The 17,976-nt window shown below is 46.5% G+C and overlaps 1 protein-coding gene across 1 annotated transcript in view; it reads left to right on the plus strand.

Annotated features, from left to right (window-relative positions):
- LOC139374560 (testican-3-like) overlaps positions 1-16,170 on the plus strand; it is a 40,745-nt gene extending 24,575 nt beyond the window's left edge. The window contains exons 8-13 of the mRNA XM_071115556.1: positions 416-664; positions 7,989-8,051; positions 8,154-8,291; positions 11,870-13,218; positions 13,929-15,756; positions 15,937-16,170. Of these exons, the coding sequence (XP_070971657.1) occupies positions 416-664; positions 7,989-8,051; positions 8,154-8,291; positions 11,870-12,036 (617 nt within the window). The 3' untranslated portion in view covers positions 12,037-13,218; positions 13,929-15,756; positions 15,937-16,170. The remainder of the gene's footprint in view (positions 1-415; positions 665-7,988; positions 8,052-8,153; positions 8,292-11,869; positions 13,219-13,928; positions 15,757-15,936) is intronic.
- Positions 16,171-17,976: the final 1,806 nt, after the last annotated feature.

Below are 17,976 nucleotides of genomic sequence, written 5' to 3' on the forward strand. Positions count from 1 at the left end.
TAGTCACACCCTTTATCTGCTGTCTGTATTAACACAGTCTAACACATCTATAACTTAACTAGTCACACCCCCTTTATCTGCTGTCTGTATTAACACAGTCTAACACAGTCTAACACATCTATAATTGAACTAGTCACACCCCTTTATCTGCTGTCTGTATTAACACAGTCTAACACAGTCTAACACATCTATAATTTAACTAGTCACACCCCTTTATCTGCTGTCTGTATTAACACAGTCTAACACAGTCCAACACATCTATAATTTAACTAGTCACACCCCTTTATCTGTTGTCTGTATTAACACAGTCTAACACAGTCTAACACATCTATAATTTAACTAGTCACACCCCTTTAACCCCTTTATAATCGTATGACTCACCTCTGAACCCTGACCTCTGAACTCTTGTCTCCAGAGTTCAGCTCGGGGGCGGGGCCTATCTGTAAGGATCCTCTTGGTTGGATGTTCTCCCGCCTCGACACAAACTTTGACCTCCAGCTGGACCAATCAGAGCTCAGCAGGCTGGGGCTGGACAGGAAGGAAGGCTGCTCCGATGCACTCTTCACTTCCTGTGACACACCCACTGACACACACCCCGACACACACCCCGACACACTCCTCCTCTCCAGCGCAGAGTGGTGCACCTGCTTCCAGAGATACACAGGTGAGGAGGTACACACACACAAACACAAACACACACACACACAAACACACACACACATCAAGACACACACACACACGCACCAAAACACACACAGGTGAACCATGGTACACACACACACACACACAGACACAGCTGAACCACGGTACACACACACAGGTAAATCACGGTATAGACAGGTGATCTACGGTATAGACAGGTGAACCACGGTATAGACAGGTGATCTACGGTATAGACAGGGGATCTATGGTATAGACAGTTGATCCACGGTATAGACAGGTGATCTACGGTATAGACAGGTGATCCACGGTATAGACAGGTGATCTACGGTATAGACAGGTGAACCACGGTATAGACAGGTGAACCACGGTATAGACAGGTAAACCACGGTATAGATAGGTGAACCACGGTATGGACAGGTGATCTACGGTATAGACAGGTGAAACACGGTATAGACAGGTAATCTACGGTATAGACAGGTGAACCACGGTATAGACAGGTGATCTACAGTATAGACAGGTGAACCACCGTACAGACAGGTGAACCACGGTACAGACAGGTGAACCACGGTACAGACAGGTGAACCACGGTATAGACAGGTGATCTACGGTATAGACAGGTGATCTACGGTATAGACAGGTGAACCACGGTATAGACAGGTGAACCACGGTATAGACAGGTGATCTACGGTATAGACAGGTGATCTACAGTATAGACAGGTGAACCACCGTACAGACAGGTGAACCACGGTACAGACAGGTGAACCACGGTACAGACAGGTGAACCACGGTATAGACAGGTGATCTACGGTATAGACAGGTGATCTACGGTATAGACAGGTGAAACACAGTATAGACAGGTGAACCACGGTATAGACAGGTGAACCACGGTATAGACAGGTGATCTACGGCATAGACAGGTAAACCACGGTATAGACAGGTGATCTACGGTATAGACAGGTAAACCACGGTATAGACAGGTGATCTACGGTATAGGCATGTTCACCACGGTATAGACAGGTGAACCACGGTATAGACAGGTGATCTACGGTATAGACAGGTGAACCACGGTATAGACAGGTGATCTACGGTATAGACAGGTGATCTACGGTATAGACAGGTGATCTACGGTATAGACAGGTAAACCACGGTATAGACAGGTGATCTACGGTATAGACAGGTGATCTACGGTATAGACAGGTGATCCACGGTATAGACAGGTGATCTACGGTATAGACAGGTGAACCACGGTATAGACAGGTGAACCACAGTATAGACAGGTGATCTAAGGTATAGATAGGTGAACCACGGTATAGACAGGTGAACCACGGTATAGACAGGTGAACCACGATATAGACAGGTATAGACAGGTGAACCACAGTATAGACAGGTGATCTAAGGTATAGATAGGTGAACCACGGTATAGACAGGTGAACCACGGTATAGACAGGTGAACCACGGTATAGACAGGTGAACCACGATATAGACAGGTGATCTACGGTATAGACAGGTGAACAACCGTATAGACAGGTGATCTACGGTATAGACAGGTGAACCACGGTATAAACAGGTGATCTACGGTATAGACAGTTGATCTACGGTATAGACAGGTGATCTACGGTATAGACAGGTGATCTACGGTATAGACAGGTAAACAACGGTATAGACAGGTGAACCACGGTATAGACAGGTGATCCACGGTATAGACAGGTGATCTACGGTATAGACAGGTGATCTACGGTATAGACAAGTGAACCACGGTATAGACAGGTGAACCACAGTATAGACAGGTGATCTACGGTATAGATAGGTGAACCACGGTATAGACAGGTGAACCACGGTATAGACAGGTGAACCACGGTATAGACAGGTGAACCACGGTATAGACAGGTGAACCACGGTATAGACAGGTGATCTACAGTATAGACAGTTGATCTACGGTATAGACAGGTGATCTACGGTATAGACAGGTGATCTACGGTATAGACAGGTGAACCACGGTATAGACAGGTGATCTACGGTATAGACAGGTGATCCACGGTATAGACAGGTGATCTACGGTATAGACAGGTGAACGAACCATGGTATAGACAGGTGAACCACGGTATAGACAGGTGATCTACGGTATAGACATGTGATCTATGGTATAGACAGGTGAACAACGGTATAGACAGGTGATCTACGGTATTGACAGGTGATCTACGGTATAGACAGGTGATTCACGGTATAGACAGGTGATCTACGGTATAGACAGGTGATCCACGGTATAGACAGGTGATCTACGGTATAGACAGGTGATCTACGGTATAGACAGGTGAACCACAGTATAGACAGGTGATCTACGTTATAGACAGGTGATCTACGGTATAGACAGGTGATCTACGGTATAGACAGGTGATCTATGGTATAGACAGGTAATCTACGGTATAGACAGGTGATCTACGGAATAGACAGGTGATCCACGGTATAGACAGGTGATCTACGGTATAGACAGGTGATCTACGGTATAGACAGGTGAACAACGGTATAGACAGGTGATCTACGGTATAGACAGGTGAACCACGGTATAAACAGGTGATCTACGGTATAGACAGTTGATCTACGGTATAGACAGGTGATCTACGGTATAGACAGGTGATCTACGGTATAGACAGGTAAACAACGGTATAGACAGGTGAACCACGGTATAGACAGGTGATCCACGGTATAGACAGGTGATCTACGGTATAGACAGGTGATCTACGGTATAGACAAGTGAACCACGGTATAGACAGGTGAACCACAGTATAGACAGGTGATCTACGGTATAGATAGGTGAACCACGGTATAGACAGGTGAACCACGGTATAGACAGGTGAACCACGGTATAGACAGGTGAACCACGGTATAGACAGGTGATCTACAGTATAGACAGTTGATCTACGGTATAGACAGGTGATCTACGGTATAGACAGGTGATCTACGGTATAGACAGGTGAACCACGGTATAGACAGGTGATCTACGGTATAGACAGGTGATCCAAGGTATAGACAGGTGATCTACGGTATAGACAGGTGAACGAACCATGGTATAGACAGGTGAACCACGGTATAGACAGGTGATCTACGGTATAGACATGTGATCTATGGTATAGACAGGTGAACAACGGTATAGACAGGTGATCTACGGTATTGACAGGTGATCTACGGTATAGACAGGTGATTCACGGTATAGACAGGTGATCTACGGTATAGACAGGTGATCCACGGTATAGACAGGTGATCTACGGTATAGAAAGGTGATCTACGGTATAGACAGGTGATCTACGGTATAGACAGGTGATCTACGGTATAGACAGGTGATCTACGGTATAGACAGGTAATCTACGGTATAGACAGGTGATCTACGGAATAGACAGGTGATCCACGGTATAGACAGGTGATCTACGGTATAGACAGGTGATCTACGGTATAGACAGGCAATCTATGGTATAGATAGGTGAACCACGGTATAGACAGGTGATCCACGGTATAGACAGGTGATCTACGGTATAGACAGGCAATCTATGGTATAGATAGGTGAACCACGGTATAGACAGGTGATCCACGGTATAGACAGGTGATCTACGGTATAGACAGGTGAACGAACCATGGTATAGACAGGTGAACCACGGTATAGACAGGTGATCTACGGTATAGACAGGTGATCTACGGTATAGACAGGTGATCTACGGTATAGACAGGTGAACCACGGTATAGACAGGTGATCTACGGTATAGACAGGTGATCTACGGTATAGACAGGTGATCTACGGTATAGACAGGTGATCGATGGTATAGACAGGTGATCTACGGTATAGACAGGTGATCCACGGTATAGACAGGTGATCTACGGTATAGACAGGTGATCTACGGTATAGACAGGTGAACCACGGTATAGACAGGTGATCTACGGTATAGACAGGTGATCTACGGTATAGACAGGTGAACCACGGTATAGACAGGTGAACCACGGTATAGACAGGTGATCTACGGTATAGACAGGTGAACCACGGTATAGACAGGTGATCTACGGTATAGACAGGTAAACAACGGTATAGACAGGTGAACCACGGTATAGACAATATGAACCACGGTATAGACAGGTGATCTACGGTATAGACAGGTGATCTACGGTATAGACAGGTGATCTACGGTATAGACAGGTGATCCACGGTATAGACAGGTGATCTACGGTATAGACAAGTGATCCACGGTATAGACAGGTGATCTACGGTATAGACAGGAGAACCACGGTATAGACAGTTGATCTACGGTATAGACAGGTGATCTACGGTATAGACAAGTGATCTACAATATAGACAGGTGATCTACTGTATAGACAGGTGATCTACGGTATAGACAGGTGATCTACGGTATAAACAGGTGATCTACGGTATAGACACCATGTATTTCTACCTGGAGGCCTATCCCAGTACATCCTGTTCAGGTGTGTCAGGTCTCGTTAGAGCTGATTGCTGCAGCTGGAATGACTGGCTGGCAGGGGTTGTAGTGTTTCAGTGTCCTGGCTTGGTTGTAGTCTTTCAGTGTGCTTGCTGTCAGGGATTGTAGTCTTTCAGTGTGCTGGCTGGGTGTTGTAGTCTTTCAGTGTGCTGGCTGACCAGTGTTGTAGTCTTTCAGTGTGATGGCTGGGTGTTGTAGTCGTTCAGTGTGCTGGCAGGGGTTGTAGTCTTTCAGTGTGCTGGTTGGGGTTGTAGTGTTTCAGTGTACTGGCTGGGTGTTGTAGTGTTTCAGTGTGCTGGCTGGGTGTTGTAGTGTTTCAGTGTGCTGGCTGGGGTTGCAGTGTTTCAGTGTGCTGGCTGGGGTTGTAGTGTTTCAGTGTGCTGGCTGGGGTTGTAGTGTTTCAGTGTGCTGGCTGGGGTTGTAGTGTTTCAGTGTTCTGGCTGGCTGGGGTTATAGTGTTTCAATGTGCTGGCTGGGGTTGTAGTGTTTCAGTGTGCTGGCTGGGGTTGTAGTGTTTCAGTGTGCTGGCTGGGTGTTGTAGTGTTTCAGTGTGCTGGCTGGGATTGTAGTCTTTCAGTGTGCTGGCTGGGGTTGTATTGTTTCAGTGTGCTGGCTGGGGTTGTAATGTTTCAGTGTGCTGGCTGGGGTTGTAGTGTTTCAGTGTGCTGGCTGGGTGTTGTAGTCTTTCAGTGTGCTGGCTGGGGTTGTAGTCCATCAGTGTGCTGGCTGGCTGGGTGTTGTAGTCTTTCAGTGTGCTGGCTGGCTGGGGTTGTAGTGTTTCAGTGTGCTGGCTGGGGTTGTAGTGTTTCAGTGTGCCTGCTGGGGTTGTAGTGTTTCAGTGTGCTGGCTGGGGTTGTAGTGTTTAAGTGTGCTGGCTGGGGCTGTAGTGTTTAAGTGTGCTGGCTGGCAGGTTGTAGTGTTTCAGTGTGCTGGCTGGGGTTGTAGTGTTTCAGTGTGCTGGCTGGGGTTGTAGTGTTTCAGTGTGCTGGCTGGCTGGGGTTGTAGTGTTTCAGTGTGCTGGCTGGCAGGGGTTATATTGTTTCAGTGTGCTGGCTGGGGTTGTAGTGTTTCAGTGTGCTGGCTGGGGTTGTAGTGTTTCAGTGTGCTGGCTAGGGTTGTAGTGTTTCAGTGTGCTGGCTGCGGTTGTAGTGTTTAAGTGTGCTGGCTGGCAGGTTGTAGTGTTTCAGTGTGCTGGCTGGGGTTGTAGTGTTTCAGTGTGCTGGCTGGGGTTGTAGTGTTTCAGTGTGCTGGCTGGCTGGGGTTGTAGTGTTTCAGTGTGCTGGCTGGCAGGGGTTATATTGTTTCAGTGTGCTGGCTGGGGTTGTAGTGTTTCAGTGTGCTGGCTGGGGTTGTAGTGTTTCAGTGTGCTGGCTAGGGTTGTAGTGTTTCAGTGTGCTGGCTGCGGTTGTAGTGTTTAAGTGTGCTGGCTGGCAGGTTGTAGTGTTTCAGTGTGCTGGCTGGGGTTGTAGTGTTTCAGTGTGCTGGCTGACTGGTGTTGTAGTGTTTCAGTGTGCTGGCTGGCTGGGGTTGTAGTGTTGCAGTGTGCTGGCTGGGGTTGTAGTCTTTCAGTGTGCTGGCTGGGGTTGTAGTGTTTCAGTGTGCTGGCTGGCTGGGGTTGTAGTGTTTCAGTGTGCTGGCTGGCTGGGGTTGTAGTGTTTCAGTGTGCTGGCTGGGGTTGTAGTTTTTCAGTGTGCTGGCTGGCTGGGGTTGTAGTGTTTCAGTGTGCTGGCTGGGGTTGTAGTGTTTCAGTGTGCTGGCTGGGGTTGTAGTGTTTCAGTGTGCTGGCTGGGGTTGTAGTGTTTCAGTGTGCTGGCTGGCTGGGGTTGTAGTGTTTCAGTGTGCTGACTGGCTGGGCTTGTAGTGTTTCAGTGTGCTGGCTGGCTGGGGTTGTAGTCTTTCAGTGTGCTGGCTGGCTGAGGTTGTTGTGTTTCAGTGTGCTGGCTGGCTGGGGTTGTAGTCTTTCAGTGTGCTGGCTGGCTGGGGTTGTAGTCTTTCAGTGTGCTGGCTGGGGTTGTAGTCTTTCAGTGTGCTGGCTGGGGTTGTAGTGTTTCAGTGTGCTGGCTGGCTGGGGTTGTAGTGTTTCAGTGTGCTGGCTGGGGTTGTAGTCTTTCAGTGTGCTGGCTGGGTGTTGTAGTCTTTCAGTGTGCTGGCTGGGTGTTGTAGTCTTTCAGTGTGCTGGCTGGCAGGGGTTGTAATGTTTCAGTGTGCTGGCAGGCTGTGGTGTTTCAGTGTGCTGGCTGGCTGGGTGTTGTAGTATTTCAGTGTGCTGGCTGGCAGGGGTTGTAGTCTTTCAGTGTGCTGGCTGGCTGTACTAAAGTCCCACTAAATCCACTAGCCTGAAATGCAGAACCTGTTTCATGCTAACCTTCCACTGCTTGTACCCTGTGTCATTACCAAACATGACAGACTGGATTTCTCCAGGCTACAAATCCACAGCAACAATGGCATTTATAAATCTTCAACTAGACAGTAAACTATCAACTTTACATGATTTATAAATGAAACATGCTTATTTCTGACCAACACAACTTTATTCATGGGAGCGTACAGACATTTTATAAACTTGACTCGTAATGAAAGAAATGATCGTACGCAGAAATGTAACAAGTTATAAAAACATAAGCACATTTAATAAACTGTGTTTCTGGTTATTCATTATTTGTGTGATCATAGTCCAGGGATTTATTCACTAGGAACCAAACAGACCCAAGATGGGTTGAAACAGGGAGGGACTTAGCTGATCTTGTCCAATAAGAAACACTTGTTTTTGTTTTCTGCTGCAAAACCGTTGTGCTACGATGTACACGAATGAATACACCCCTGATGTGTTCCGTCTCTCCTCTCCAGACTCCCCCTGTTGGTCTGAACTGACCAGTATTAACAAGAAACAGGCTACGGAGAAGCTACCGGGTGAGTCTCCAACGTACACACTAACCTCTCTCTCTCTATGACCCCTGACCTCTACGACCCCTGACCTCTATAACCTTTGACCTCTAAACCCCTGACCTCTAGGTCAGTACCTGCCAGTGTGTGACGCAGAGGGCTACTACCGGTCCCACCAGTGCCACGGCAGCAGCGGACAGTGCTGGTGTGTCGATCGCTATGGCAACGAGGTCGCAGGGTCACGGACCCACGGAGCAGCAGACTGTGGTAGGTCCGCGCTAAGCATTCTGGGGGGAAATCATTTCCAACTAACTAATTGGTTTGATGCCGATAAAAAGTTGATTGTAACATGATTGATTGATTGACTGACTGACTGACTGACTGGCTTAGCGGTTGGCTGACCGACTGACTGACTGACTGACTTAGTGGTTGGCTGACCGACTGACTGATTGACTGACTGACTGACTTAGTGGTTGGCTGACCGACTGACTGACTGACTGACTGACTGACTGACTGACTTAGTGGTTGGCTGACCGACTGACCACCTGATTTAGGTTATTTTGGTAATTGATCAGGAAAACATGAAACATAAAACAGAACATTAAAAAACAAGAACAGCTCAAGGACAGAACTGGTTCCTGTGTTCTGTAGGGTAGTGTTTAACAGTAGTTCCTTCCTGGTTCCTGTGTTCTGTAGGGTGGTGTTTAACAGTAGTTCCTTCCTGGTTCCTGTGTTCTGTAGGGGGGGTGTTTAACAGTAGTTCCTTCCTGGTTCCTGTGTTCTGTAGGATGGTGTTTAACAGTAGTTCCTTCCTGGTTCCTGTGTTCTGTAGGGTGGTGTTTAACAGTAGTTCCTTCCTGTGTTCTGTAGGGTAGTGTTTAACAGTAGTTCCTTCCTGGTTCCTGTGTTCTGTAGGGTGGTGTTAAACAGTAGTTCCTTCCTGTGTTCTGTAGGATGGTGTTTAACAGTAGTTCCTTCCTGGTTCCTGTGTTCTGTAGGGTGGTGTTTAACAGTAGTTCCTTCCTGGTTCCTGTGTTCTACAGGGTGGTGTTTAACCTGAGTTCCTTCCTGGTTCCTGTGTTCTGTAGGGGTGGTGTTTAACCTGAGTTCCTTCCTGGTTCCTGTGTTCTGTAGGGGGGGTGTTTAACAGTAGTTCCTTCCTGGTTCCTGTGTTCTGTAGGGGGGTGTTTAACAGTAGTTCCTTCCTGGTTCCTGTGTTCTGTAGGGGTGGTGTTTAACCTGAGTTCCTTCCTGGTTCCTGTGTTCTGTAGGGGGTGTTTAACAGTAGTTCCTTCCTGGTTCCTGTGTTCTGTAGGGGGGTGTTTAACAGTAGTTCTTTCCTGGTTCCTGTGTTCTGTAGGGGTGGTGTTTAACCTGAGTTCCTTCCTGGTTCCTGTGTTCTGTAGGGTGGTGTTTAACAGTAGTTCCTTCCTGGTTCCTGTGTTCTGTAGGGTGGTGTTTAACAGTAGTTCCTTCCTGGTTCCTGTGTTCTGTAGGGTGGTGTTTAAGAGTAGTTCCTTCCTGGTTCCTGTGTTCTGTAGGGTGGTGTTTAACAGTAGTTCCTTCCTGGTTCCTGTGTTCTGCAGGGTGGTGTTTAACCTGAGTTCCTTCCTGGTTCCTGTGTTCTGTAGGGGGGGTGTTTAACAGTAGTTCCTTCCTGGTTCCTGTGTTCTGTAGGGGTGGTGTTTAACCTGAGTTCCTTCCTGGTTCCTGTGTTCTGTAGGGGGGGTGTTTAACAGTAGTTCCTTCCTGGTTCCTGTGTTCTGTAGGGGGGTGTTTAACAGTAGTTCCTTCCTGGTTCCTGTGTTCTGTAGGGGGGTGTTTAACAGTAGTTCTTTCCTGGTTCCTGTGTTCTGTAGGGGTGGTGTTTAACCTGAGTTCCTTCCTGGTTCCTGTGTTCTGTAGGGTGGTGTTTAACAGTAGTTCCTTCCTGGTTCCTGTGTTCTGTAGGGGGGTGTTTAACAGTAGTTCCTTCCTGGTTCCTGTGTTCTGTAGGGGGGTGTTTAACAGTAGTTCTTTCCTGGTTCCTGTGTTCTGTAGGGTGGTGTTTAACCTGAGTTTCTTCCTGGTTCCTGTGTTCTGTAGGGTGGTGTTTAACAGTAGTTCCTTCCTGGTTCCTGTGTTCTGTAGGGTGGTGTTTAACAGTAGTTCCTTCCTGGTTCCTGTGTTCTGTAGGGTGGTGTTTAACAGTAGTTCCTTCCTGGTTCCTGTGTTCTGTAGGGTGGTGTTTAACAGTAGTTCCTTCCTGGTTCCTGTGTTCTGCAGGGTGGTGTTTAACCTGAGTTCCTTCCTGGTTCCTGTGTTCTGTAGGGGGGTTGTTTAACAGTAGTTCCTTCCTGGTTCCTGTGTTCTGTAGGGGTGGTGTTTAACCTGAGTTCCTTCCTGGTTCCTGTGTTCTGTAGGGGGGGTGTTTAACAGTAGTTCTTTCCTGGTTCCTGTGTTCTGTAGGGGGGGGGTTTAACAGTAGTTCCTTCCTGGTTCCTGTGTTCTGTAGGGGGGTGTTTAACAGTAGTTCCTTCCTGGTTCCTGTGTTCTGTAGGGGGGTGTTTAACAGTAGTTCCTTCCTGGTTCCTGTGTTCTGTAGCGGTGGTGTTTAACCTGAGTTCCTTCCTGGTTCCTGTGTTCTGTAGGGTGGTGTTTAACAGTAGTTCCTTCCTGGTTCCTGTGTTCTGTAGGGTGGTGTTTAACAGTAGTTCCTTCCTGGTTCCTGTGTTCTGTAGGGGTGGTGTTTAACAGTAGTTCCTTCCTGGTTCCTGTGTTCTGTAGGGTGGTGTTTAACAGTAGTTCCTTCCTGGTTCCTGTGTTCTGTAGGGTGGCGTTTAACAGTAGTTCCTTCCTGGTTCCTGTGTTCTGTAGGGGTGGTGTTTAACAGTAGTTCCTTCCTGGTTCCTGTGTTCTGTAGGGTGGTGTTTAACAGTAGTTCCTTCCTGGTTCCTGTGTTCTGTAGGGGGTGTTTAACAGTAGTTCCTTCCTGGTTCCTGTGTTCTGTAGGGTGGTGTTTAACAGTAGTTCCTTCCTGGTTCCTGTGTTCTGTAGGGTGGTGTTTAACAGTAGTTCCTTCCTGGTTCCTGTGTTCTGTAGGGGTGGTGTTTAACCTGAGTTCCTTCCTGGTTCCTGTGTTCTGTAGGGGGGGTGTTTAACAGTAGTTCCTTCCTGGTTCCTGTGTTCTGTAGGGTGGTGTTTAACAGTAGTTCCTTCCTGTGTTCTGCAGGGTGGTGTTTAACAGTAGTTCCTTCCTGGTTCCTGTGTTCTGTAGGGTGGCGTTTAACAGTAGTTCCTTCCTGGTTCCTGTGTTCTGTAGGGGTGGTGTTTAACAGTAGTTCCTTCCTGGTTCCTGTGTTCTGTAGGGTGGTGTTTAACAGTAGTTTCTTCCTGGTTCCTGTGTTCTGTAGGGGGTGTTTAACAGTAGTTCCTTCCTGGTTCCTGTGTTCTGTAGGGTGGTGTTTAACAGTAGTTCCTTCCTGGTTCCTGTGTTCTGTAGGGTGGTGTTTAACAGTAGTTCCTTCCTGGTTCCTGTGTTCTGTAGGGGTGGTGTTTAACCTGAGTTCCTTCCTGGTTCCTGTGTTCTGTAGGGGGGGTGTTTAACAGTAGTTCCTTCCTGGTTCCTGTGTTCTGTAGGGTGGTGTTTAACAGTAGTTCCTTCCTGTGTTCTGCAGGGTGGTGTTTAACAGTAGTTCCTTCCTGGTTCCTGTGTTCTGTAGGGGGGGGGGGGGGTGTTTAACCTGAGTTCCTTCCTGGTTCCTGTGTTCTGTAGGGGTGGTGTTTAACAGTAGTTCCTTCCTGGTTCCTGTGTTCTGTAGGGTGGTGTTTAACAGTAGTTCCTTCCTGGTTCCTGTGTTCTGTAGGGGTGGTGTTGGAATCATCTGGAGACCAGGGCAGCGGAGACTCTCTCTTCTCCGACGACGACTATGACGATGATGAAGATGATGCCTTCGTCCTGAGCGACCAGATCGATGACGAAGATGACGAAGACGAGGACGATTATGACGGAGAGGAAAGATATCTGTCGTAACTCCGTCACTCTGCACTTTGCCAGGGGACTTCAGCAGCAAGAATAGTTGCTAGGCGACCTCGTCACCGCTAACAGACTAAAGACATTTCTCTCTCTCTCTTCTGTGTCTCAAATGTCCCCCTATACCCTAGTCAGTTCCCCAGGGCCCATTGGGTGCTGGGGGAAGGCAGTTCACTACATAGTGTACAGGGCACCATTTGGGATGGCCCACTCTGTGTTTGTTGTCTGTTCCTAACTTAAGGTGGACTCTGCAATTTGACACCATTGTACAAATTGGGGGGGGGGGGGGGGACTTCATCAACAAAAACAACAACAACAACGGAATTGTGATCTATGGGTCCCTTTGTGGTGTTTCCGCATCAGGAAAATCACAGCATAGCCGTCTTGGCAGATTAGAATTCTGTTGTCGGTGTTGTCCCGTAAGCAGGAAGTGACCTTGCTGTGTATGATGTCATAATGACTAGCCCACCTTTCATAGCTGGTAAACGTTTGTTTATGTTTTCACTTTCTCTGCCGTCTAACTTTTGAATGGCCTGCGTGGCTGTAACTCCGGGGAGTCGTCCAATCAGCGAGAACTTCAACGACCAATCAGAGTTTAGAGACTAGTTTATCGACAGCCAATCACAAGCTGTGGATGTAGTCACATGTGCAATGAGCCCTTTCCTTATTGAACAATCAGTGTGTCCTCTCCTCTCTCTTCCTCTCCTCTCCTCTCTTCCTCCCATACGGTCTAACCCCTAGTCTCTATGTTGGGCCCTACTTTAGACCAGGGCCCATACAGTCTAACCCCTAGTCTCTATGTAGTGCCCTACTTTAGACCAGGGCCCTATGGTCTAACCCCTAGTCTCTATGTAGGGCCCTACTTTAGACCAGGGCCCATACAGTCTAACCTCTAGTCTCTATGTAGTGCCCTACTTTAGACCAGGGCCCTATGGTCTAACCCCTAGTCTCTATGTAGGGCCCTACTTTAGACCAGGGCCCATACAGTCTAACCCCTAGTCTCTATGTAGGGCCCTACTTTAGACCAGGGCCATACGGTCTAACCCCTAGTCTCTATGTAGGGCCCTACTTTAGACCAGGGCCATACGGTCTAACCCCTAGTCTCTATGTAGGGCCCTACTTTAGACCAGGGCCCTACGGTCTAACCCCTAGTCTCTATGTAGGGCCCTACTTTAGACCAGGGCCATACGGTCTAACCCCTAGTCTCTATGTAGGGCCCTACTTTAGACCAGGGCCATACGGTCTAACCCCTAGTCTCTATGTAGGGCCCTACTTTAGACCAGGGCCCTACGGTCTAACCCCTAGTCTCTATGTAGGGCCCTACTTTAGACCAGGGCCATACGGTCTAACCCCTAGTCTCTATGTAGGGCCCTACTTTAGACCAGGGCCCTATGGTCTAACCCCTAGTCTCTATGTAGGGCCCTACTTTAGACCAGGGCCATACGGTCTAAACCCTAGTTCCTATGTAGGGACCTACTTTAGACCAGGGCCATACAGTCTAACCCCTAGTCTCTATGTAGGGCCCTACTTTAGACCAGGGCCCTACGGTCTAACCCCTAGTCTCTATGTAGGGCCCTACTTTAGACCAGGGCCCTATGGTCTAACCCCTAGTCTCTATGTAGGGCCCTACTTTAGACCAGGGCCATACGGTCTAAACCCTAGTTCCTATGTAGGGCCCTACTTTAGACCAGGGCCATACGGTCTAAACCCTAGTTCCTATGTAGGGCCCTACTTTAGACCAGGGCCCTACGGTCTAACCCCTAGTCTATATGTAGGGCCCTACGGTCTAAACCCTAGTTCCTATGTAGGGCCCTACTTTAGACCAGGGCCCTACGGTCTAACCCCTAGTCTATATGTAGGGCCCTACGGTCTAACCCCTAGTCTCTATGTAGGGCCCTACTTTAGACCAGGGCTGATATGACTGTGGAGAAACAAATAACAGTGTGGAACAAATCACAAACTGTTTTTATAGTGAATTGCTTCTAAAAAGAATGTACCAGATCTGAATCCCAAATGACTCTATTCCCTATGTCGTCCACTGAGCCCATAGGAACCAGATCTGAATCCCAAATTACTCTCTATTCCCTAAATAGTCCACTGAGCCCATAGGAACCAGATCTGAATCCCAAATTACTCTCTATTCCCTATGTCGTCCACTGAGCCCATAGGAACCAGATCTGAATCCCAAATGACTCTATTCCCTATATAGTCAACTGAGCCCATAGGAACCAGATCTGAATCCCAAATTACTCTCTATTCCCTAAATAGTCCACTGAGCCAAGTGGAACATGATCTGAATCCCAAATGACTCTCTATTCCCTATATAGTCTACTGAGTCCATAGGAACCAGATCTGAATCCCAAATTACATTGGGTCACTGCACTACTAGGATCAACCCTATGGGTCGTTCTGGATCAGACTGCACTACTAGGACCAACCCTATGGGTCGTTCTGGATCAGACTGCACTACTAGGACCAACCCTATGGGTCATTCTGGATCAGACTGCACTACTTGGACCAACCCTATGGGTCGTTCTGGATCAGACTGCACTACTAGGACCAATCCTATGGGTCGTTCTGGATCAGACTGCACTACTAGGGCCAATCCAATGGGTCGTTCTGGATCAGACTGCACTAATAGGGCCAACCCTATGGGTCGTTCTGGATCAGACTGCACTACTAGGGCCAATCCTATGGGTCGTTCTGAATCAGACAAGGCGACATTGGGTCACTGCACTACTAGGGCCAACCCTATGGGTCATTCTGGATCAGACTGCACTACTAGGGCCAACCCTATGGGTCATTCTGGATCAGACTGCACTACTAGGGCCAACCCTATGGGTCATTCTGGATCAGACTGCACTACTAGGGCCAACCCTATGGGTCATTCTGGATCAGACTGCACTACTAGGGCCAATCCTATGGGTCGTTCTGAATCAGACAAGGCGACATTGGGTCACTGCACTACTAGGGCCAACGCTATGGGTCATTCTGGATCAGACTGCACTACTAGGGCCAACCCTATGGGTCGTTCTGGATCAGACTGCACTACTAGGGCCAACCCTATGGGTCATTCTGGATCAGACTGCACTACTAGGGCCAACCCTATGGGTCATTCTGGATCAGACTGCACTACTAGGGCCAACCCTATGGGTCATTCTGGATCAGACTGCACTACTAGGGCCAACCCTATGGGTCATTCTGGATCAGACTGCACTACTAGGGCCAATCCTATGGGTCGTTCTGAATCAGACAAGGCGACATTGGGTCACTGCACTACTAGGGCCAACGCTATGGGTCGTTCTGGATCAGACTGCACTACTAGGGCCAACCCTATGGGTCGTTCTGGATCAGACTGCACTACTAGGGCCAACCCTATGGGTCATTCTGGATCAGACTGCACTACTAGGGCCAACCCTATGGGTCATTCTGGATCAGACTGCACTACTAGGGCCAACCCTATGGGTCATTCTGGATCAGACTGCACTACTAGGGCCAACCCTATGGGTCATTCTGGATCAGACTGCACTACTAGGGCCAACCCTATGGGTCATTCTGGATCAGACTGCACTACTAGGGCCAACCCTATGGGTCATTCTGGATCAGACTGCACTACTAGGGCCAATCCTATGGGTCATTCTGGATCAGACTGCACTACTAGGGCCAATCCTATGGGTCATTCTGGATCAGACTGCACTACTAGGGCCAATCCTATGGGTCGTTCTGAATCAGACTGCACTACTAGGGCCAACCCTATGGGTCGTTCTGAATCAGACTGCACTACTAGGACCAACCCTATGGGTCGTTCTGAATCAGACTGCACTACTAGGGCCAACCCTATGGGTCGTTCTGAATCAGACTGCACTACTAGGGCCAACCCTATGGGTCGTTCTGAATCAGACTGCACTACTAGGGCCAACCCTATGGGTCGTTCTGAATCAGACTGCACTACTAGGGCCAACCCTATGGGTCGTTCTGAATCAGACTGCACTACTAGGACCAACCCTATGGGTCGTTCTGAATCAGACAAGGCGACATTGGGAATCACCCCACGTATATGGTTTTAGGAAAAAAAATTAAAACACATTTTAAAATGTATTTAATTTACTGTAATAAAAAAATATATTGACCAAAGACCTGTCTGTCTGTCTGTCTGTACCTGTCTGTCTGTCAGTTTATCTGTCTGTCTGTCTGTCTGTCTGTCTGCCTATCTGTCTACCTGTCCATCTGGCTGACTGTCTGCCTGATTGTCTATCTGTTTGTCTGTCTGCCTGTCTGTCTGTCTGACTCATTTATTTTAACAGGTAGGTTATTATATAGGTTAGTACTGTACTATTTAGGTTAGTACTGTACTATATAGGTCATTACTGTACTATATAGGTTAGCACTGTACTATATAGGTTAGTACTGTACTATATAGGTTAGTACTGTACTATTTAGGTTAGTACTGTACTATATAGGTCATTACTGTACTATATAGGTTAGCACTGTACTATATAGGTTAGTACTGTACTATATAGGTTAGTACTGTACTATATAGGTTAGTACTGTACTATATAGGTTAGTACTGTACTATATAGGTTAGTACTGTACTATATAGGTCATTACTGTAATATATAGGTTAGTACTGTACTATATAGGTCATTACTGTAATATATAGGTTAGTACTGTACTATATAGGTTAGTACTGTACTATATAGGTTAGTACTGTACTATATAGGTTAGTACTGTACTATATAGGTCATTACTGTACTATATAGGTTAGTACTGTACTATATAGGTTAGTACTGTACTATATAGGTTAGTACTGTACTATATAGGTTAGTACTGTACTATATAGGTCATTACTGTACTATATAGGTTAGTACTGTACTATATAGGTCATTACTGTAATATATAGGTTAGTACTGTACCATATAGGTTAATACTGTACTATATAGGTTAGTAATGTACTATATAGGTTAGTACTGTACTATATAGGTTAGTACTGTACTATATAGGTTAGTACTGTACTATATAGGTTAGTACTGTACTATATAGGTTAGTACTGTACTATATAGGTCATTACTGTAATATATAGGTTAGTACTGTACCATATAGGTTAATACTGTACTATATAGGTTAGTACTGTACTATATAGGTCATTACTGTACTATATAGGTTAGTACTGTACTATATAGGTTAGTACTGTACTATATAGGTTAGCACTGTACTATATAGGTTAGTACTGTAGTATATAGGTCATTACTGTACTATATAGGTTAGCACTGTACTATATAGGTTAGTACTGTACTATATAGGTTAGTACTGTACTATATAGGTTAGTACTGTACTATATAGGTCATTACTGTACTATATAGGTTAGCACTGTACTATATAGGTTAGTACTGTACTATATAGGTTAGTACCATATAGGTTAGTACTGTAATATATAGGTTAGTACTGTACTATATAGGTTAGTACTGTACTATATAGGTCATTACTGTACTATATAGGTTAGCACTGTACTATATATGTTAGTACTGTACTATATAGGTTAGTACTGTAATATATAGGTTAGTACTGTAATATATAGGTTAGTACTGTAATATATAGGTTAGTACTGTAATATATAGGTTAGTACTGTAATATATACTGTAATATATAGGTTAGTACTGTAATATATAGGTTAGTACTGTAATATATAGGTTAGTACTGTAATATATAGGTTAGTACTGTAATATATACTGTGATATATAGGTTAGTACTGTAATATATAGGTTAGTACTGTAATATATAGGTTAGTACTGTAATATATAGGTTAGTACTGTAATATATACTGTAATATATAGGTTAGAACTGTACTATATAGGTTAGTACTGTACTATATAGGTTAGTACTGTACTCTATAGGTTAGTACTGTAATATATAGGTTAGTACTGTACTATATAGGTTAGTACC

The sequence above is a fragment of the Oncorhynchus clarkii genome, chromosome 19 (genome assembly GCF_045791955.1).
Source record: "Oncorhynchus clarkii lewisi isolate Uvic-CL-2024 chromosome 19, UVic_Ocla_1.0, whole genome shotgun sequence".
Taxonomy (NCBI): Eukaryota; Metazoa; Chordata; class Actinopteri; order Salmoniformes; family Salmonidae; genus Oncorhynchus; species Oncorhynchus clarkii.